Source organism: Pagrus pagrus (genome assembly GCF_965226575.1).
Source record: "Pagrus pagrus genome assembly, chromosome: 19".
Taxonomy (NCBI): Eukaryota; Metazoa; Chordata; class Actinopteri; order Spariformes; family Sparidae; genus Pagrus; species Pagrus pagrus.
The window spans coordinates 21,842,326-21,865,022 of NC_140203.1; the positions used below are offsets into that span (position 1 = coordinate 21,842,326).

The 22,697-nt window shown below is 39.5% G+C and overlaps 1 protein-coding gene across 1 annotated transcript in view; it reads right to left on the minus strand.

Annotated features, from left to right (window-relative positions):
- Positions 1–22,697, minus strand: part of LOC311274580 (uncharacterized protein) — a 109,208-nt gene that overhangs the window by 51,021 nt on the left and 35,490 nt on the right. Inside the window, exons 2-6 of the mRNA XM_084382384.1 lie at positions 21,603–21,750; positions 21,236–21,394; positions 19,342–19,534; positions 16,418–16,552; positions 15,928–16,008 (exon numbers count right to left, since the gene is read on the minus strand). Coding sequence (XP_084238510.1) covers positions 15,928–16,008; positions 16,418–16,552; positions 19,342–19,534; positions 21,236–21,394; positions 21,603–21,750 — 716 coding nt within the window. The remainder of the gene's footprint in view (positions 1–15,927; positions 16,009–16,417; positions 16,553–19,341; positions 19,535–21,235; positions 21,395–21,602; positions 21,751–22,697) is intronic.

The following is a 22,697-nucleotide window of genomic DNA, read 5'->3' on the forward strand; positions in this document are numbered from 1 at the left end:
TACTATGATGCGTTGGCCAGTCAGTCAGGAGCCAATAGCTGTCAAACACTCCTCACCAAAGAAAGACATGAAATATCCTAGTATGATATAATATTTTAGAGAAATCCTCTTCTGGTTCATTCTGGTACTTGTCTCAGGGTATAAAAATGGACAAGTGAGCTGAAAGCACTGACCAGCTTAATTAACTAACTATAGTCTAATGTCTTCTGTGGGTCTGGAGGAGCTTTTCAAAATGTGCAAAAATGGTGAATGGACTGCGCTTATAAAGCACATTCTAAGCTGACAAAATGCTTTACAATTTGCCTCTCATTTAACCCCGGTGTTTTTTTCCCTCTTGGCACGAGAGGTGGATAAAGTGATGTGCCCATCATGCCTAGTGCCTAGCTTACAAGCCTGTGGGGGCAGTGTTATGATCTGGGGTTGCTTCAGTTGGTCAGGTCACAGTGACCTGAATATACCTGAATATACTGAATGACCAGGTTTTTCAATCAATGGATTTTTTCTTCCCTGATGGCACTGGCATATTCCAAGATGACAATGCCATAATTCATCAGGCTCAATCTGTGAAAGAGTGGTTCAGGGAGCCACAGAGTCCAGAGCTTCACCCCACTGAGAATCTTGTGGATTTGCTGGAGAAGACTTTACACAACGGCCCAACTCTCCCATCATCAATACAAGATCTTGGCAAAAAAATAATACAAATGTTGTGACATTGCATAAGCTTATCAAAACGATGCCACAGCAAATGTTTGCCGTAATCAAAGCTAAAGCTTAACCAACCAAATATCTACGGTGTGACTTTTTTTGGGCTGGCAGTGTATCTGTTAAATCATTCAGTATCCTTATCATGATGTTAGTGTATGACTACATGATACCTGTGACATACTGTAAATGAGGTCTGAAAGATTTTAACCAGGGGAGGAAATGGGGGCCACTCCATGAGCTGTCATCAGCATGAAAAACAGTGTCAAAAGTCAATATATTTGTGACAGTGGCGTCAAACTGCACAAGTAAAAGCTCCATAAGGTTAAAATAAATAAATAAATAATTTAATTAATTAATTAATTAATTCAACAACTTTGAAGATACGCTGGATCTCTGGAGACTCTGGATAGCATGCATGTGAGTAGTTATCTTGTCAAACAATAGTCTATTAATTTGAGTAATTATATCTTTAAACCTTTGTATCATGTGCCAAGATAATAGTTACACTCTGTACACTCGGCTCCGTAGTAGCAGGCCGAAACATGCAAGAACGCTGTGCCTATTTAAGGTGTTTGTTCATGTCTTTGTATCCTAACAACACACTGTCTGAGCGGAGGCACAGCGTGAATGTGGCCCACCCCAATCAATAGGTGAACAAATGACAGTCATGGCATCTGTTTTCAAGCCATCAGGCTACTGAGTTCCAATATATAATGTAATATACAATGTAAAATTGTCCTCTTAATTTATATGGCCAACATAATGCAGACACACTGTTCTGCATGCTATTCATGGTTCCTTGGTTCCAAAGAAAATCTTAATGCTATAATGATGATGACAACAATGTGCTTTCGACAGTTTCTGGCAGCAGTTTGTCTCCCCTTTTTCATCATGACAATGCCCCTGTGCACAAAGCCATGTCCACAAAAAAGCAGCATTCCTAGTATGACCCTGACCTCAACCCCATCCATCACCTTTGGGATATAGTAGAACACGAGTTAGGCCTTATCACCCACCATCAGTGCTGGACCTCACTAATGCTCTAAAGGGAGCAAATCTCTGCAGTCAGGTTCCAAAATCTGGCGGCAAGTCTTCTCAGAAGACTTGGCAATCACATGTACTGTAGTTATTATATTATGGTGACCATGTAGTTTAGTACAGTTCTTATATGCATTGTATGGAAATAGGTTCAATTATTTTGGTCAAAATAGGTCATCATTTTACATGAGGTTGTAATAGATGAAGAGAACAGAAGAAAGAGTTGCCATTACTGCTTAACTGATCAGTGAATGACTCGATTCTTTAGACAGTTTGATACTTGAATAAGTCCTTTTAAGCCAATATGCCAAACATTTGCATTTCAAATTTTTTTTTCCTGAGATTTTACACACTTAAAAAAATAATCAGTAAATAGTAATTATGATGATTAATACTGGTAATCAGTAGGTGCGGCCCAACTTCCCATGAACAGACAAATACATTGGGTATAGTTTTTGACCTAAACAGCTACATTCATACAGGTATCCCATAGTTTATCACACTGATTTTCACAGATCACCCGTCCATCTGGCCCACGACCTGATGTCAAAAATATAACATAATCCGGCCCGCACAATAATTTTTTCATTTAATTATTTTTCTTACACACTAATTTAAACTACACCTTCATATGCAAGTGAAATAAAAACATTTCTATTTAAAACAATGCAAGTTGACTTTTATTTTGAAGTAGATTCATCACAGGAAATGCTATGTCTTCAGTAAGCACTGCTGATGTTCACCAAAAAAAAAGAGAGCAAAACAATGGTCAAGTTTCAGAATTTTTAGATAGTGGATCAATTATAAATATGTCTGGCAGTATTTTATACCATCTGTGGGAGTATTTGACAAGAAGTAGCTGTTTGATGAAGAGCTGCAGGTGACAGGCTGCACAACTCCAGCTTATCAGAGAAGTAACAACTCTATTCCCCTCATTAATGTAATCAGGTCACCTGTTATGAGTTGAAATCCGACATATTGCCAAACAAAGCGCGTTTGCTTTTTGCTTTGACAACAAATCCTCCGCCATCGTCTTGTCAGTCAGCTCTCCTAGCTCTCTCCAAAAAGCTAAAAGTTAATGTAACTGTTGTGCTGTAGCTCTGTTGCTGGCCCCGCTGCTGAACAGAGAAGACACCTCCAGTCGTAGAGTCCGTCGTTGGACTGTTAATTTATTTATTAACCGACAACCACGGCTAGCCTAGCGCAAGGTTTAAATAAGTTACTTATTAAAAAAGGTTATTAAAAGATGCCGAAGCATCCTTGAGCAAGATACTGAACCTTGACATTGCTCCTGACGTGCAGTTGGCACATTGGCTCCTATGAGATGACAATACCAGCAATGGTCCCAAGCTAACTTGAGTTTGAGACCCCTGCACTAGAAGTATCAAGGTCATACAAGTGTTTCTATTTTTTTCTTTTTCAGTGAGCTTTTCCAACCTTCAAGGCAGCCACTGGTCCAATTCGCAGGGACTTGAAACTCTCTAATCCATCATATTGTCACATGGCCTTGGTTAATTACTGTGTAAGTCATTATGATTGCATGCTAATGGGGCTGAAAGTAATTTAAAAGTCTGCTGGTATAGTGCTCTTGGGACAATATTTGAGTAACTTTCATTAACTCCCTTTTAAAAAAATATTTAAATGAAGAACTGGTCTGACTGCAATTCATGCGAAGATATTTTAATATACCTGCATAATGAGATTACCCTTCATCAGATGTAAATGATTATATGCAGTACAATCAAATCTGTTCTATTTAAAAAAATATTAATGATCAATGCCTACCAGTGCTGAGAGAACATAAAAGTCATGACTCAACTTTTCTACACATAACACATAACAGACATTTGTGGAAAAACAGTAAATTAGAATTAGGGTAGATGTTCAAGGGGCACACCTGGACTCGATTAATGCTTATAACAAACTGTACTGTCTTTCCATCATCACAAGTATCTTCAGGAGTCTGTCTGCATGTGTAGCTGACAGATCCTCTGTTATGAGCAATAAGAAATATAAGGAGGCCTCACAGCCTGACACAAGCGCTGCAGGCTAGAGCGCTATCATCAACACACATGCACACACACAGACAATGAATACTTGGTTCTACAAAGGGCTAATCAAATAGCAAGGTCCGTAAATCTAACCAAGACACAGGTATGCAGACACTCTCAGACTGGCTGGGTCTTGCAAGCAGCAGTAAGCAAGTTGGCCTGAAAAAATGCATGATGACAGTGGTCTGAGGTTTTGGGATGGGAAACACTGCACCTGGCGGAGTATAATAATAAAAAAAAAAAAGAACAATGTGAGGAACACGCTAATAAATTTGCTGACGTTAATGAAAATAGAACAAAGGTTTCCAAGGAATCTGAAACAAACACACAGAAAGCAGCTTTATGTCTTCTCACCTATTGAGGTTCTGCCGGTGAATCCCAACAACACTTGCACTGTCTTAGGTGATGTGGATGAGACACAATCTCAATGCCTTAAATTGCTACTGGAATGCATGTTAGTACCTGCATGTACATGTTAATGACTGTCTGTGTGGGTTAATCAGAATTGTCATGTGCACACAGCTGAGCGTGTGACTTTCTATTGTGACTCAGTGTGGGTTCAGCAGCTCAGCAGGTCGAGTGCAGCATTAACACCGTCATCATTGGGGATTTTATTCCCAACAGGACCACCCATGTTAGGGATCAAAGTGTCCACCAAAACACTAGTGGTGGTCCTGGGATATAAGATCATAAAGCATGTTGGGAGGACAAAAGACCTTGTCATTTTTAAACAATGAAATTGCTCGACAACCTCTTGCTTCAAATGAGACAAGTGCCCATAATGCCACTTCAGGCTTTTCATGTTCACACAAGATAGCCACAGAAACCAAAAAGCCATTTGGAGAGCCCCCATTCATAAAGTTTTATCACTAACTGTGCGCAGATCCCACCGAGAAACTAAGTGAGTAAGAAGGAACAAAAGAAAGCATGCATTTATTCAAAAAACATCTGGGCCATGTACCATAAGATTTCACAATGAGCAGGATTATCTGGATGCTTCGTTACAACTTTTATGTGCAAGAACTTTGTTGATGTTTAGTACTGTAATTACTGAAAATTTGCCAAATCTGCTAAAATCAACTGTGTTGATTTAAAAAGCCTACTATGCCAATTAAAGTCATGAATGTAATATATTAGGCATACAAAACAGACACTGTCTATGACGTAGCATTTTCGCAAACCATTAGGAATTAACCAATATATTTTGGGGGGGCAAATACCAATGTATAACCGACTATTAATAATCAAGGAGACCGAGAACTGATATTTGGAACCGATACACATTTGCAGTAAAAATCAAAAAAATAAAATTCAGAACATTTTAGAATAACCAGTGATTGAAAACTAACTACAATTTTCTCAAGCACTGTATCTAAGTACAATTTTGAGGTACTTTATTTCCGTGTTTCCATCGTATACTTCCACTCCACTACATTTTTTTGGCAACTTTAGTTACTAGTTACTTTGCAGATTCAGATTATTCAGTGTTGATGGGCTATTACTTGTGACCATGTAACCAATCAGACAGTGTTATGGGTGGGCCATTGAGTGAGACCACAGAGTGGTGACTACAGACAGAGAAAGAATGCACTGCATTTTCAAATTTGTATATTTTATCGGTAATTGGACACAAAAAACACTGATACGGATCATGGGGAAAAAGCTGAATATTGGCCCTTATAAATGGCGAGGCCCATAATTGGTCTATCCCTACAAATGATTACTTGAGAGATAGCATACTACAGATCTTATGTACTGTAGGTCTATCACTACTCTCTCTAAGAACATAGGTGTTGCAATATTGCTAACTGCTAGCGAGTTAGTCATTAGCATGTCACAAATGGGTTTATTTTAACTACATTAAACATATATGCACACATTATTTCAATAATATTAAATGTCTTCATCAATGTCCTGTGAAAACCACATATCGTCAAAATGTCTTCAGAACAACTTTTTTTCAAGGGACAGTGTGATAATGCATTTTCTAATTTAATCCGCTTGGCTTTTATATTGTCTTATTTTATTTGTCTGACAGGGAGGATAATGTTCTCAACTGATTAAGTTTCAGTTAATTGTTCATTTGGTAAAAAAAAATCCTGTGAGTCAGAAAAGAATAGATTACACATTTGAATAGCTGTTAATACAAAAGTTATAAGGATTTAAAGGATTAACACAAATCATTTTGACATCCCAGACACTGTTTTGGTTGATTCAATGCTGAAATCTACAGCATATGCGGCCTTGACCTCAATACATCAAGGTTAAATCTCCAAGAGCTGAAAATTGGAAGTGTGTTAATCACACAAAAATCTGTTCTGAAAGAAGAAAAACATCCTCATTCCAGTAAAATCAATAAAGGCATTGCCACATTGTGTGCAGAGCATTAAAATTGTCTGCAGCACATTACAGACCCTGCTTTACATCAGTGGAGACCAAAAGAAAAGAGAAAATTTACAAATGCAACATCTGTACAGGATTACACCTGGCAGTACCTTTCCTCTCCGTGGCCTTTGACCTTGCACGTGCAATCCATCTAAATCCAGACACAGGCATCCCAGCAGCAAATACCATCCAACATTATAGAGCATGACTGCAGGAAACACTGCAGGTCTGTCTGCACTTCAACTCTGTTCACATTGTGCCCACAGGCAGACCTCTGTACAGGAGGCTGATCCAGCTCCCAGCAGACACACCCACACACCTACTGGGTACACACCCTTCCACTAGTGCCGACCATGAATCTTGGATAAACAATAGTTCTAATCTGGCATTTGTAGGACACTGTAGCCCAGCCCATTAGCCCTTAGGGTGGCCTCTGTACACGCAGAGACAGAGTGAGACAAGAGTAAATGTACATGGAAACAGACAGCAAAAACAACCCAATGTTTTTTTTTAAATAAATGAAACATTTTATCACTTTCACCCACATAAAGTCAGAGCTAGCATCGGATGTTGTAGCACATTAAAGCCTCAACGTCCAAACTGTTTGCCAGCATTCAGCTGATCAAACTAGATTGAGGGAGAGAGTGAACATCTGATCACAGCGCGCTATTGGCACAACATGCTAACCGCAACATCATGGGCAACTAAATCTCTGCAAGAGAATAACTGCTCATTTCATCTAAGGGAAGCAGAATGAAGGAAAACAGGGCTGATGTGAGGGAATCCCCACTGCTTCCACACATGGATGGATTCTAGTCAGAAGGAGGCAGCACACAACTAGACCTAAAAGAGAAAAGAGTCTCTAGAGAGAAAAGCCGCAGTACCCAGATTAAGTGAAACAACCGCAGTTGAGAGAACATTTGAGGGGAAATATTCACAAAGGATTGTCTGAGGTTCATTTGATTTACACGACCGGGTCGACGCTCAGAGGAGACCTCTGCATGAATGGCGAGAGCAGCGGGGCAGATCCCTGTCGCCGGAAGCATTACTTCATGTCGATTAGGAACAAAAGGAGAGGTGGTTTCGCATTAAACAGCAATATAAATACATGAGAGCAGAGAGAGGTTGATTCGAGGTGAACAGGACCTCTGTGGGTACTTTAAAACTGCATGGCAGATGTGCAGGGGAAATCAATGATCTCTTTTTAATTCTAAACAACTTCCCAGCACATCCTCGCCACATAATGGCTTCCAGAGATCGTCGCTGTCTGTACTGAAAACGTAAGCCTTGTTGCATTTTAAAAGCAGGACTTTCGGTGCAGGGGTGTCAGGACTCTTGCACAGGGTGAGCATGGGGAGGACACAGAAAGTAGAGTGAACAAAAGTTGCTGATGTAGCACTTTTGTGACAACGTCCCATCACCCAGCATTTAAACACAGTTGATTTATCTTCACAGCATGGATAGCCCATACTAAATCACAGTTATGGAAAGATAAATTATTAGCTTGAGCATGTTGAGGCTTCACACGTTGAGAAAATTGCTCATGCCTGTTCGTGACAAAAAGAAAGAAACAACTAGGACAAGAACTCTGTTTCCATCTTCTTCTTTCTAAATCCTTGTTCCCCTCCTCCCTCTCTTTTATCTGAGAAACAACCCACTTCCTCTTGTACATGATTTGAGGGCCTCCTAGCTTGTCTGTAATTACTTTATTTTATATTGAAAACAGTTACAAACCACGCCAAACAGATGAAAAGTTACTGCTCAATCTATAGCAATGTGCACATAAAAGAAAAGCTTGACAGTGTAGAGTGATGTCCTGTTGATTTAAAAACAAAGACATGGAATCTACTTTTTTTTTTTTTTTACAGCAAATACAAAACATGTTTCCTCGTCCTTGTCTTTTAATTTGGTTAGTACTTTGCTCAAAGTGTTGTGTGCCATTTACAAAGTCTTTGATGCATCATCAAACTTTTAGCTCCAGAATCCATTTCACCAGATTGTTTGCAGGGATATTTTTTGAATACTAGGAAACAAGAGCTCTGTATCCTGCTGTCTCCCTTCTGTTTCTGCTCATTTGGGCGTTGCAACATATCATCCTCCTGCAATACCAACAGTTTGGTTGAAGAGCTCTAAGCATGAACGGACCTGAAAGTGTTTCATGAGAAAGTTAATGATTGTTTTCATCTTTAAGAAATAGCTCACTTTAGTCCCCTTTAACAAAGCTGAAAAAATATTAGTGGGGCTACAATGTGAGGGTTCATATGGCTCTTTTTCTTGGAATATACATATTTTATTCCTATGAAATACATAATAATTTATTTACACATGCTTCTTTTAAGATTGTGGTCATTTTTAAGTTAGGCCTTTTATTTTACGTGTCTCCTAGAAAATGTTTACATGCTTTAATATTCAAAAAACACATTAAGTTTCCTCCTGAGTTGTGTCTCCTCCTGACAAGCCCTGTCTGCTCTGGTTCGTCAGCTCTCACAGCCACCATCCAGAGCACTTGAGTAGGGAGACAACAGATGTTCAAAATGTCAATCATCACATGACTCACAGAGGCTGCAGATAGTTAGATAGAAGATCTGATGATTGGTAGTTCCTAATTAATACATGATCTATTGATTTACAGTACAGGTCTGCTAGTATTTGCAGCTAACGTCCAGGAACTATTGAGAAGCTCCACAATCTGCCATTGCTTTTTTTAAAAAAAGGTCCATTGGACTAAATGAAGATGACACAACTCTCTCTACTGAAGGACCATGGCAGCATCCATGGTGGTGACGCTACGTTACGGAAGACTCAACGGCTCATTTAAAGGCACAGGTTTTGAATATGGGCTGTGTGCATTTCTCTGTGGCTGATGCATGTTTGATACTTTCACAGTATTTATAGAGTTCTGTTCTGCTTTATGATCAAAAAAGACACGTAATCTCACTTTCTACAATATTGGACTTTTAAAGCAGAGGTTTTCAAACTGTTCGGGAGAGCTAAAGGAGGCGCGGAGGAAGAGACATCCATTTTTGTATTTGCATGAATAAGTAAAAAAGCCCTGCCTTATGACTCCAGGATCATCACATTAATAATGTTCCTTTATTATTAAAGTTATCAGATGTGTCAGACTTCGAAACCCTTGGTTAAAGCAACTTGCGTTTGAGTTTAGTTCCTTTTCATTTCACATATGAGTGTGACTGCGTTTCTCCCACAGTACCACACTGTACCTCACTATCTTTCAGCACTATAATTAAGGGAATGTTAAATATAAATCATATCACAATATCATCAACCATCCTTGAATGGTTTACTTTTCTCTGTCTCTGATAAGATCATAAAGCATGGAATTCACTAATCACAGAGCTGTTCAGACGCAGTACTGCAGGAGAGCCCTGAGAGAACTGAAACTATCCTTTCACCAGATCCATCAGTTGGAGGCAACTGTAACAGGATCTACATTTTACACACTGGCAGAACACTGTACAAATAAAAAACAACAACCTGATGTGGCTCACTCATCTATGCTGGGCATTACTGGAGCTTCTTGGCTGTCTACATCAGGTATTTAAAAAAACATCTTGAGACTGCAAGTTGAGGATGTCTGTCAGCACATCCACCAGCTTACATCCCTCGTTGTTGCTAAGAAACCTGGCAAATACGTCTGTGCTGAGCAACCTTGTTCTCCAACAGAGCAACATTAAGAGGAGAGAAAGAGCTTTAACTGAACAGTATTGAGATTATTGAAGGAATGTGATGTTTGCTGGCATGAGAATATGTTCTTTTTGGCCAACTATGTGAGCATCATGACAAGAATGTAATTTACAGAATGATTGATTCTAGCTTTTATGACTGTTATGGAGTGATATCAGCTTTTTTCGTGCACACACTAGCGCACAATTCACACTGATTCAGCTCTCCTGACAAGCAGATGACACAGTATCCAGAGTACAGTGATGACAGCTATAATAAGTCTTGTAGCAACAGCTCATGTCGTCCTACATTTTTGAACGACATGGATGGGATAATCTGTCTGATTCTCTTTACAACTCAGCTTGTTGACTTCGACCTGGCCCCTGACCTCTTACCCCGCTTCAGTCAGCTGCTGCCTCTGGCCAACTAATACTGCTTTTCCATCAAAATTAGCAGGTCTACACAGGTTTTTTAAATGTGGGTCAACCTGCGAAAGACGCGTCCAATAAAATCTTCTGAGCTTCACAACCGCCACAAAATGACTCGTTTCACTGTCATAATTTGAGCCATTTGTTCCGATAACATTTGGAAAATTTAGAAGAGCTGCAGGATTACATATTTTTATCCCCCTTCAAGTAAGCTGGGCGCTAAACTAAGTTACCCGACTCAGTCGACGATCCAGGTATTTTCATAGCCGGGAAGTTGAGCTTCGTTGGCTTCAAAGTACCACTGAGCAGCTTTCACAGGAATGAACGGGGCTCCTTCTCCAACACTGTGTACAGTAATAAAATGTCCTTAATAGACCGCATTCCAAATTCCTTTCTTATTTACACGTCACCATCGGATGTTGATAACGCGTCATCACTACGTCCGGAATTTAGCGTGTTCACCCGGGTCTTACGTTTAGATCAGAGCCAAGGTGATCAAACCGTGTCTACTGCAGAGTCAATTGACCTGGGTGTAAATGCAGAGTTTACACATTCCCATTGCCAAAAAAGGCTGATCTTGAAACCTGAGTGGGTTTAAGTGGGATTTTTGACCAGTGGAAAAGGGGTATAAGCGTCATAGCCAGAAAGTGAAAGTAAAGAAGTAAGAAGAAAAAAGAGTCACAAATGGAGAAAAAACAACTGTTATGATAAGGATAGTGAATGATAGTAATGAGCTAACGACCTAAAGAGACACATTTTTTCTCACGAGTTGCTGCAGACCAAATTAGAGCTAAAAAAAAATAATTAATGAATGAATTTATTAGGTAGACACATGCATGACTCAAAACACAACATCTTGGAAACAGTTTAGCCAAAACAGCTTCATAACGTGGTCTAGCTCGTGGTCTCTAACTGTCCAAATCAAAATTCCACTGATGTAGCATCGCTATCCTATATCATTGTGAGACACAGTTTTACAAAAAGGATTCTTAAAAAAAATGCAGCAGACCAGTAATATTGTGCTTTCTTTTTGAGACTTTCTTCTACCTTATTAAAACCTGCTGCCTACAGTACCCACAATGCAACTTGACTGCACTCCAGTCAGATATTCCGGTGTGTTATGCTACCAGTGGCTAATGTATCCTAGAAGTGGAGATGAGGAGTAGCCGGCAGAGGTCTGATCCTTTTTGATCCTACAAAGAACTATAACCCAACTCTGCAGTTCCCCTCAGCTTCACAGTGCAATAGCATCTTCCAGCTTATTTTTTTGTTTTTACACTCATAGTTTGCTAGCAGCTGTTTTCAGACAATAAGCTCTGACAAACTTGTTGCAGGCTACCTGCCCAGCAACAAATGGAACACAGTCAAAGTTAGCAGCTAGCTTGTCAATACAGTAAAGCTTTAGGCAGATTGCGAGCCAGATTTTTTTTTATTTATGTTTTGATGTTGGTGGACCTAAACAAACCTAGAACATTGGACTTGCATACAAATAAAGCTTAATAAAGCCTAATGTGTAAATAATCCAACTGTTAATGCAGGTGTGAGATGAACATCAGGACTGTCGTCTGTTTAGTGTAAGGAAACACGTTCCTTGTAAAAATTACACTAGACTTCAGATCAAAAGGGTAATTTGTAAGCAGCTGTAAAAACATTCAAACAATATCTAACCTTTACTAACACTTAAACTTTGCTTGGACATGATAATTCCACCAAGGGTGACATCATTTAATAGGCAACTCCTGCCAGACTTTATATTAAATATTACACAGATCCTGGTGGATTGACAGAGTCATGGAGAAGTGTCAAAATGACAGATCATTTTTTTTCCACCTTTTTGTTTCTGTTTCGGCTTGCCAGTAAAAAGCCGTTGTTTGACAAGTTTTATGAAATAGGCCTCCCCAGAGACCCGAGTGAAAACACTTTACTCTGCGATATTATGAGCAAAGGCGTGTGTCTGTGTTGGTCTCTCTCTCTCTCTCTCTCTCTCTCTCTCTCTGACAGATGCAGCTTTGGGGATCAAGTGTAAACAGTGTTATAACTATTTATAAAACTGAAGGCTGTCAGACAAACTGGATTCATTCTTGTGATGACATTCACGACGGAGAAAAAAACAATCAAACACAAGCTCTCTCATGCTCCATTATGTCTTCTCTGTCTGACACACACATACTGTATATGAAAGTAAATCAACATACACACCTACACACACACACCATTTAACAAACGAAAAACATTCTGATCAAGAGCGAATGCTGAACGGTCTTGCATGTTGATTATGAGGGTTCAAAGTCATCAACATATGTTGGAGTTCATAGCTCTGGCCTAGCAATTACATGTTTAGCTAAGGTCCCTGACCTCCAGGAGTGTTTAACATCTTATTGCACACTGGAGGAGCTGTAGATTAACTGGGCGAGTGCCATGTCTCTAAAGAGAGCACCTGTCAAGGGAGCTGCCGGCCCCAGACAGGGCATGCATCAAAGTCAGGAAACCCCAACAACGTGGCCCCAAAGTCAGAAATGTTCCGCTTCAAAGACGACAGCAGCAGACCTTAGCGAAAGAGAAATAGATCTTGTGAATGTAGTAGTGTTGTTTTATTCTTTAAATGTGCAGATTCTGAGGAGAGCCAGAAACAGGACGACTGTACCTCCACATGTCTGGTCTGTATGGAGTTAATGAGAAACAGGCTTCAGGGAAACAAGGAACGTGTCTGAAATCACTCCCACGTTGACTATTTCCTATATGATAAGCTGCAATTTACAATCATTTTCACCATTAATCTGTTGATTACGTTTTTCCAGAATGAATAAGTCATTTTCTCCTCAATATTGCAGAAAATGCCCATCAAAAGTAGACCAAAACCTATAGATATTCAATTTACTGCGATATAAAACATTTTCATCTGTGAGGGTAGAAACAGTGAATGTTTGACATTTTGGGAAATGCATTTATTCACTGTCTTGCAAAGAGTTAACAGTGACAATTGATACGACTACTGTAGCATGTCTGTTCAGGGAATATGTAGCTCAAGACAGCAGCATGTTTGCTTAGCTTAATGTAAAGTCAGGTAAAAAGTAACCAGGAGGAGACATCTATCTACCAGTGCCTCTAAAGCTCACTATAATTACCACATTATATCTTGTTTTTTTTAATCAATACAAAAAAAACAAATTGCTAAAATGACAAGGGGGTATGTGCCTGACTATTAAATTAATAGTTTTTTAAAAGTAAAAAAAAAGAAAAAAGAAAAAGATTAAAAAAAAGGATAGTTGGAGAGTGAGACCATCAGTTGAACAGACAGAGACAAAAAAACAAAACAAATACATGCAGACATGGACATGTAAAGAGACGGACAGAGACACAGACATAGAGCCAGAGACACATTTAGACACAATAAAAAACAGAAAAACAGAAACAGATGAGGGACACATGATGAGAAAGAGATGCAGCCCACTTAAGATATTTCAGTGACTATTAAGACAGATCTGGTGCAGCTTGTTCCTGCAAACATTCTCTCCAACACAAAACAGCAGGAGACGTCTTTGTCATCAGCATCATCACAAAGGCATCCCAATGCCATCCTGATGGAGAAACTGTGTGCCTGATGGGGCTGGCACGGCATGGTATGGTCTGCTGTGTTTTACTCCTCGCTCTTTCTGGCTGTACACTACTGTGCGCTGTAAAGAGAACCAGATCCTCGCTGATTTTTTACATGAAAATGTAAATTCAAACCAGCTTTGCTTTACCTTCATTGCCAAGTGCACGGCCCTTGCTTTGTTTCCATTTCAAATGTGCAGACTCCAGAAACACGGTTTATTCTGCAAGTGCCAGTGTAAACACCTGTATGCATTTTAGGGACTGTAATTTGTTTCAGTCAGATTGATTGAATTGCAGTGTGTGTAGTCATAATAAAACAGATTCTTGAATGAACAAGCTAGTTCATGTGGATTCAGATGTACTGATCCGTTTAAAATATTCACCATCATCAACAAAAGTTCGAACTGATGAATGAATGAATGAATTGTATCATTACTTTCTTAATGTGATATATTTCTTTTCAAACAGCCATTTGGGCAGAATATTGTTTAACATTGAGGGATCAATATGTAATACTTCCTCAACCCTACTTGGATCTCTTTTTTTAACATTTGAAGAGCACCTTCATCACACTTTAAACTTTTGTGCACTCTGGACTCCTTTTGTGCACTCTGGACTCCTTGGACTTTTTGATTGCATTCATTATTGCAATATCAGGTCATTGCTGAAGGTGTTCAAGTTCAAGTGCTCATTTTATTAGATCTTTGAATACACAGAACACAAACCACACTGACATCCCCCACACTTGGCTGCCTCTGGGCAGACCAATTGGCATGCGGCTTCCACTGCTGTTGCTGGTTTGGTTCACAAGTGAAGTGGTGTAGGAGTGCAACAGTTGTGTCTAAATAGATGTTCATGTCAGATGTACAGTAAGTCAAAGGGCTATACAATAAATACCCATGTGAGTGGTTGCCATCTTTTCTACAATAGGTCACAGTTAATTTATCCGAACGTAGGCCTTCGCGCCACTTTGTTTCTCGCCACTGGCAGTCTGAGGGATTCAGAAGCCAGCAGCTCCACCGAGCACACCATTGGCAGTGTGCTTGCCCTAAGGCTGACTGGGTAGTTTAATACAGATTTAGTGCTGCAACTATCAATTAGCTTCATTATTAATCAATCTGAAGATTATTTTTTCTATTAGTTGATGGATCATTTTGTCTATAAGATGTCAAAAAATTAAGGAAAAAAGAAGAAAGTCCCAAGTTTTGTCCCACCATGCAAAAAGTTAAAAAGCGAAGAAACAAGAAAATACAGTGATGATCACCACAGATTACAGGACGTTTTCTTGCAGTGTACCACTCAACTCAGAAACTCTGCTTCTAGTCATGAAAGACAAAAACAGACTGCTCATCATACACCCAGTAAATAAAAAAAAACAAATTATTGCAGTTGCAAAAGTTAAAATCCATCCTTGGTTTTAGATCAGATTTTTTACCCATTCATTTAATATTTAAAATAACAACAACAATAATATATCTTATTTGTTTTCAAATAGAAACCAAAAGAAATTAGCCCCAAGCTATAATTTAACAAAACAGACTTTTAGCCTCAGCACCCAAATGAACCCTTTTAAGGCCACACAACAAAGACCAGTGAGCAGACACAGACAGGTCAGGCACTCAGGCGTCTCACAGAACACACACACATACATACAATCACATAAACACAAAGGGTCATGCAAAGTGGACTAGTCAGCCAAGGACAAGAGGTGGGACGGCTGGTTGGTGCCTCTGACGCCTGAGGCTCTGCACCGCAGCGCTAATTAATGACAGACGCTGGACTGGTGGTTTTACACACAAAGCCTGAAAAAAATGAATCCAGTGAAACCAGACCAATGGTTGGTATATACGACTGTAGCTGCCTGTCTGTCCACAGCTGTACAGTACGTAATCACCATGACGACTGGTCAGTATCCCACACTCAAATATAACTCCAGGATGCAGCTGTGAAACAAGGCATGAAACTGCATTTTTTTTGGAGGTGTTTGTTTTTAACACCTAATGAGAATTGCAATGTTTCTCAGCAGTCTATATCCTACTTACATTTCTGCCAAAGCTCAAAAATGACTTGTCCTTGGGATTCCTCAGCAGGTCCTCCAGGTCATTTGAGGACAGAAGTACATTCTGTGTGGAAACAGAGGGGACAACTTCTAAATTTAAAAACCACACAGCATAGTTCAGGGCAAAACCGATGAACAACCAAACACTCACAGTTATTAAATTCACCAGACTGGATCAAAACCACAGGAGTCAGTGCAGTTTTTGTTCTAAATCCTCGGATGATCTTTTATCATGCTTCATAGTATATAACAGGTTCTGCTGTCAAAGTATTAACTGCAGGAGTCAGAGTGTCTGAGCTTCAAAAGACATGTGGCCTCACATTAAACACCTCAGTGACATGTCAAAGCCTTGCTGTTAACATTAGTCAAGGGAACAGTCAGAGAAATTAGATGAATTTTCCTGATTGCCTGTGTGTGTGTAAAACACAGATTATACAACCAGATCATTTTCTTTTCCATCTATCTTTTCTCACCTCCAAGGCATTGCTGATGCGTGGGGAGCGGGGAGGCTTAGGGGCGGCCTCACCACAATGGGGAGGGTGATGGCTGCAATGCTGCTGGGCGGCATCTGGGTCACCCATCAGGAAGGTCAGCTGTCGAAGATGACCCTGCAGGGATGGAACCATTAAATACAATGAGAGTGGTCAAATGCTGTAACATGTAACAAATCTTTGCTGTATATGGAAAGATAATGTTTCAGAGACGTTTAATGTTTTCTGCAGAAAAACTAAACCTGGTTCTTCGAATGGCAACCCCCAGACAAATCTGGTTGTTTTTCATGACTTTTACTTTGAAATACTCTGAGCAGCACAACATAATCTTAACTCAACTAAAAGTCCAACAAAGCAAGAACATATGGCATTTCATTTGACATTAGAGAGGGAATTTGGTATTGAAAACTAAAACTTCAATAATTGACTGCAGAACTCACATAGTTGAAAATTGTTCATGTAATTAAAGTTGTTTTTTAAGTTTCATTTTCATAGCAGGCTTATGATTATCACTTGCACTTCTACTGGGAACCTCCACTAATCTAACCACGTTCAATGTTAATATCAGATGTTCAACAGTGCAGAAACAGTGGAAACATTGTGAAGCACAATGTAGAACAAAATCAAACCCATAATAATGCAGAAACACACATAAAATAAGACTCATATCTGTAGCCCTAGTGCATGCTGGGATAGTTCCCAACACAGCAACCTCATGTAACTGTAATCACATGCTGATCTATGTTTCTAATCAACTTATTTTGCATTTATTTCAAAATAAGAGCAAACTGTAATTCAAGATAACTTCATCCAGGACAAGCAAATTAATCCACAAACTACTTTTGTAGTTTTTTGTAGTTTCCAACCAAATTAGCTGGATTAAAAATAAGGAGGATTTTTTAGCCTGATTACAGCATGAATTTGTTGTAGGCCACATTTGAACAGGGTTTTATATCATATTTTTCATCTTCAAATCAAGCCAAACGTCTTCCAGCCATCCTGCAGTCACGTTGAGGACTAAAGAGATATAAATGCTACATAGGCAAGACACATACAGTAAAAGCAAAGTACAGTATTGTATGTTTTAGCGCTGCCTAACACAGAAAAATGCTCAGAGACAAGACTGTCACCACCTCTGAGTGAGGAGGTGCTCTGTCCTTGGGGCTCAGTAAAATGCTGTCGTCAGGAAAAACAAGGCGATGGAGAATCCATTTTATCTGGTGCTAAGAACAAATCCAGATGCTGCTTCTTTAACTGTCCTCCTCACCCCCATTGTGATAGAGCTTGCTCTGATCCGCAGGCTACAGGAGTGCTCATTATAACTGGGACAGCATGTTCGCAATTCAAAGCCAGGTGCATTATGGGTCTTCAAAATCAGCCTTTAATGGAAGAGTTTCATGTTTTGCCCTTCAGAAAAAGACTATAAAGCACCATAGAAGGCAACTTAATGATGACTTAAATGAATTAATCTGCACTTAAATGTACCCTGTAGAGTTTCAGATCACTAGTAGTGCAATGTTTTTTACAAGTGAGTCCACAGCTTGTTTGTACTGGTCACACGTATGACAACAGACATGCATTTGCATGAGCTTGCTTGTGTCAAGATACACGGCCATGCTGTCGGTATCACACTTTTTGCTGATGTTGGCAGTAACGTGTGAGAGGTTAGCAATACATCAACCATGTATACAGTAGGACTGCTAACTAGTAAAAATGGAGGTTAAAAAAACCCCACACAAGTAGGAACACAAGAACTTTTAAAAATTGAGGTATGGACATGCATTCATCACCTTTGTTTGACCTCAAGAATGCACATTTAGTTTGATTTTGGTTAGAAACTGCATTACCATACAACAATAATATAATGATGATGAGAATTACTGCAAATTTTGTGTTTTTCTGTGACCGATTACACAACTCAGGTAGGATTCAAGAGCTTACAATTAAATTTTCATACCATACAGAAATGAATGAAAACTAACAGGTGCCTGGAATGGGCTAAGAGGATCTCAAACTGAACTGTACATATTTGAAAATTGTGACTAAAAAGGAAAAGTTTAAAAGATTTGTATTTAGGAGCTTAAATGTTCTCCTTGTGGGTTCCTCCTACATCCAGGTTTAGTAAATAATAACTTCAATGTTGCGAGGGTTTCAGAATACTGAACTTATGCTCCGTACAAACACTTATCAGTATTTCCTCTGTAATTTTATGTAACACTGGTGCTTGGGAGGTAATTGAGGTTGAGGTTAGAGCAGGTTGCAGAGATTTCTACGCATACTTTATAAAAACAAACAGGGGGTTTCTAAGCATTACGAGCAACGCGTCTTTCTGTCTGTGATGAAAGGGAATGTGGTCGGATGGGGCCACAGGGCCCGGAATATCTACTTGTGTGTTCTTTCCTGTGTGTGTGTGTGTGTGTGTGTTCTTTCCCCAGTGTGCGCATGTTTGTCTGTCTGTCTGTGTCTGTGTGCCACAAGGATGAGCAATCATGTCTTTTCTGCCTTTTTGGACTGAATTGGACTACACACATGTGGCTTTCTACCAAGGAACATTTGTTTTAAATATATCAGCTTGCTACAGCATATCCATCTGGTAATATAATTTGTTAGTACACACACATGCAACATAGAACAACATGAACAAATTCTAAAAGTACCAATTTTAAAATCCAACAAGGGCCATTCAGAAAATGTGAAAGTCAGCTGAGAGTCTGACCTGAGGTTAATAGAATAAAGGTAGATAAATTCAGCTTCTGGGAATTTTGAAAAAGAAAGGATGGGAAGACTCGCTCAATTGGTGATAGGGTGTAGGGTTCATGATTTTATGTGATGGTCTAAAGGGCGGGGTGGTTTTTATGTTCAGATACAAATAGAAAAAGGAAAAAGAAAGTTGCAGAGTCTCTTACTTCAAATGGAGTCTCAAAACCCTCAATGATGCCTCCGACCATGAGCAGTCCATCAGTGCTGATTCCCGGGCCGTGGTACACCCAGTCCACGCTCTCCAGCAAAGAGCAGTCAACATACAGCGCCAGCCGCTTGGCAGAGACACTGATGGCCACATGGTGCCACTTTCCATCTGACAGGCTGCTGACTGGGAACCTGACAGAGTGACACATGGGTCACAATGTAATCATGTGTCTTTCTTTCCAGATTTCCAGGTTCAGGTGGAAGGTCAAAGAGAATGTTTAATTTAAATGATTTTTCTGGACAAACCGAACATACATGATATGGACGAGAATCTGGATTAAATCTTTTCAATAAAAGCTCCATTAATGGATTTCTTCACTTTGGGTGCAGAAGAATTCCACATCAAGTCAACAAACATATACCTAAACAGCTTATCATCATATAAACATGTTATACAAATGTGTTAGCAAAGAGTTAACTGCACCAGCTCTTGAGAAAGAATTTTGGCTCCTTAGCTGCTAAATTTAGCACTTTCCCTACCAGCTAGTTTCTAATTTTGGCCATCTGTGCTTTGGTGCTGGGCAGGTGGAGTACAGTGTGTTCACAGTGCTGCATTGATAAAAACAGTAGCATGTTAAAGTATACAATAAATGTGCTCCAAATAATGAGTTAAAACAGGTTAAGAACCTTTATAGATCTGAATAGCTGGAGACAAGTCTTAAGTGATGTTATGCATAGTAATTTCATCGTCATTGTTAAGAGTTTATTCCACCAATTTAGCTTAAGATGTATAATATTGTAACACTACAGTTTAAAAAGAAACTATCAAAAATCAATGCAGCAGAAACAGAGATAATGTCTTTTGTGCATACATTACCCACAGTGCAACAGTTTGGTCTGAGATTTGGGTGTGTTATGCAAGCAGTGGCTAATGAAGCCTCGAGTCGCTAGCCTCAAGAAGAGATGAGGAGCAACTACACACCCCGAGATCTGTTTCATTTTCAAATTTGTAGTTTTCATATCCAACTGACACCAAATCAAGTGACATTACTTGTTAAGTTGTGTCTTAATAATTCATATTTTTAAATTTTTTAGACTTCATGCAGCTCCCACTAAAGCAGCAAACGGCTTCATCCATCTGTTTATTTTAACATATGCAGTAGTGCTTCCCAACATCTGTTAATAGAAAGATTTAGCATGAGTCAAATCAGTGGAATTCGCCCTTTAATACATAAAATATTACACAGTGGACTAAATGACCAACTAGCGTCCTCTCTGCTTGACCTCTACAGGACATCAAACCTTGGAGGTGGAGGCTACCAATGAACATTCTTGACAGACATGCTGCTTTAAAGCAAAAACTAGGTAAAAAATAATATCAACCATGTACCAACAATACATGATAAGTACAGTATCTACGTGTGTCTATCTTTTGGCCCAGTTCCGTCTGCTGTCTTGCAGTGATGAATTGCTTTGAGCTCTGTGGTTCATGAAGAGGCAAAACCTGCCAAGAGACGCCTAATAAATCATTTTAGCAAAGAGACTGCAAAACACAATTTAAAAAAATACACATGCTGCAAACAAATACACTGCCACAGCACTTTCTTTTGTCTTACAGACCGATTTGCAGGTTTATGCCAAGAAGCAGGAATGGGCATGAATAGTTCTCAATTACCCGAAATGGATGTTGTAATCACCTTTTGACATGTGGATTTTTTGGATGATGAGTAATGCATAAAAGTAAAAAGCTTTTGAGAAAAGTTTAGCCAGTAAATCATGAATAAAAGCTTCTTAAATCTTCAGAAGAGGTGTAACAGCACAAAATACATACTCACTATTCTTCTCTAAACTTTGATTTTGAAGTATGTAAAAAAAAAGAAGAAGTGGGCTCACTCGTAGTGTCGTTGCTGTGTTCCTATGAAGATGACAGCATTAGCACTGATGCGCAGCTGCAGCATAACGTGGCTGTCAGGGCTGAGCATGGTGAAGACACTGCGTTCGTCTTTCTGAGGACTCCGCAGCTGCACCAGCAAACTGAACTCATCTGCAAACCTAAACAAAAACAGAGACACACACATCAACATGAGGCATTTTAAAGTTATAACTGTGGGCAGGAAATGAGCATGTACAGCTGACTGACTGGACAGCACTTTTTCAAATGACCAGTGACCAAAAGTAAAGTGTACCAAGAGCTTTAACTTTACATAGAGTGGTGACAGACTATTAATAAAGAGGTTAAGAGATATAGATGAAAATGTACCCATCAGTGAGGAGCTGTCGAAGAGGGAGAGCCAAGGTGGAATACTGTCCCACCTGTAGGACCGGACACCTGCTGTCATCCACAGTCATAGAGGCGTTACTGTTGTTCGACAGCTGAAATGAAATCTCCTCTAGAATGTTCACCTCATCTGTAGTGAGAGAGTTAGTGAGAGAAAAATAAACATTGCCATCATCATTGCTTTAGTAAAATGTAGCCTGTTTCATAATGAAGACCACCTCTCCCAAAAATGTTAAGAGTAATTTTTGTACACGTTAATATGAGGAAAGCAGATTTGGGGAGGGCCCATTCACTGGGCCTTTTCTAGAGGCCGAGCCGTTTCTGTGGAGAGGCCTACTGACAAGATGTTAATGAATGTGTGCTCGAAAGTCTTTTTACAAGCGTGATTTATATGAATAAAATTGCACCTTTAATTCTGTGTGTAATCTGTGTGACAACCAGAAGCTGAAAGAATCAGCTGTTGGATGTGTGTGACAGTATCTTAAGCATTTGCTTTAGCTTTGTTTTCATTAAAAATTTAGTGAGACGTCAAAGTGATTCAATGGAAATTTAATTTCAAACACAGACAGAGAGACAGAGAGAACGTCATCTTTCATCTATCTTATTAAGTAGCAGCCTCACACAAGGGTTAGAGAGTCATAATGCTGGTTTCATAAAGCCCTAGGATAGGCCTTAATGAAGGGAAATTTCAATACCACAGCATGCAATTATTTTAGACAATAGTGTGTTTCCAGCTTTGTTACAGCAGTTTTGGGAAGAACCTGTCTGATTTCAACATGGCAATGCCTTCATATATAAAAACCTGGTCCATAGAGAAATGGTTTGCCTGCACAGAGCCATGATCTCAACTCCATCCAACACCTATGGGAGCTGAAGCCCCAATCGTTTGCCACAGTTCATCTTCTGGAAAGCCTTTTCCAGGGGAATTGTAGGTATTGCCATATTTAATGTCCACTTATTTGTGTTTGGAAACATTGACCAGTAGATCCATACTATTTGAACAAACCAAGAGAATGATGCAGCCAACTAGAAAGCTCCTCCTTGGGTGCTGTGTTGTAAATAATGCAACATGAATTA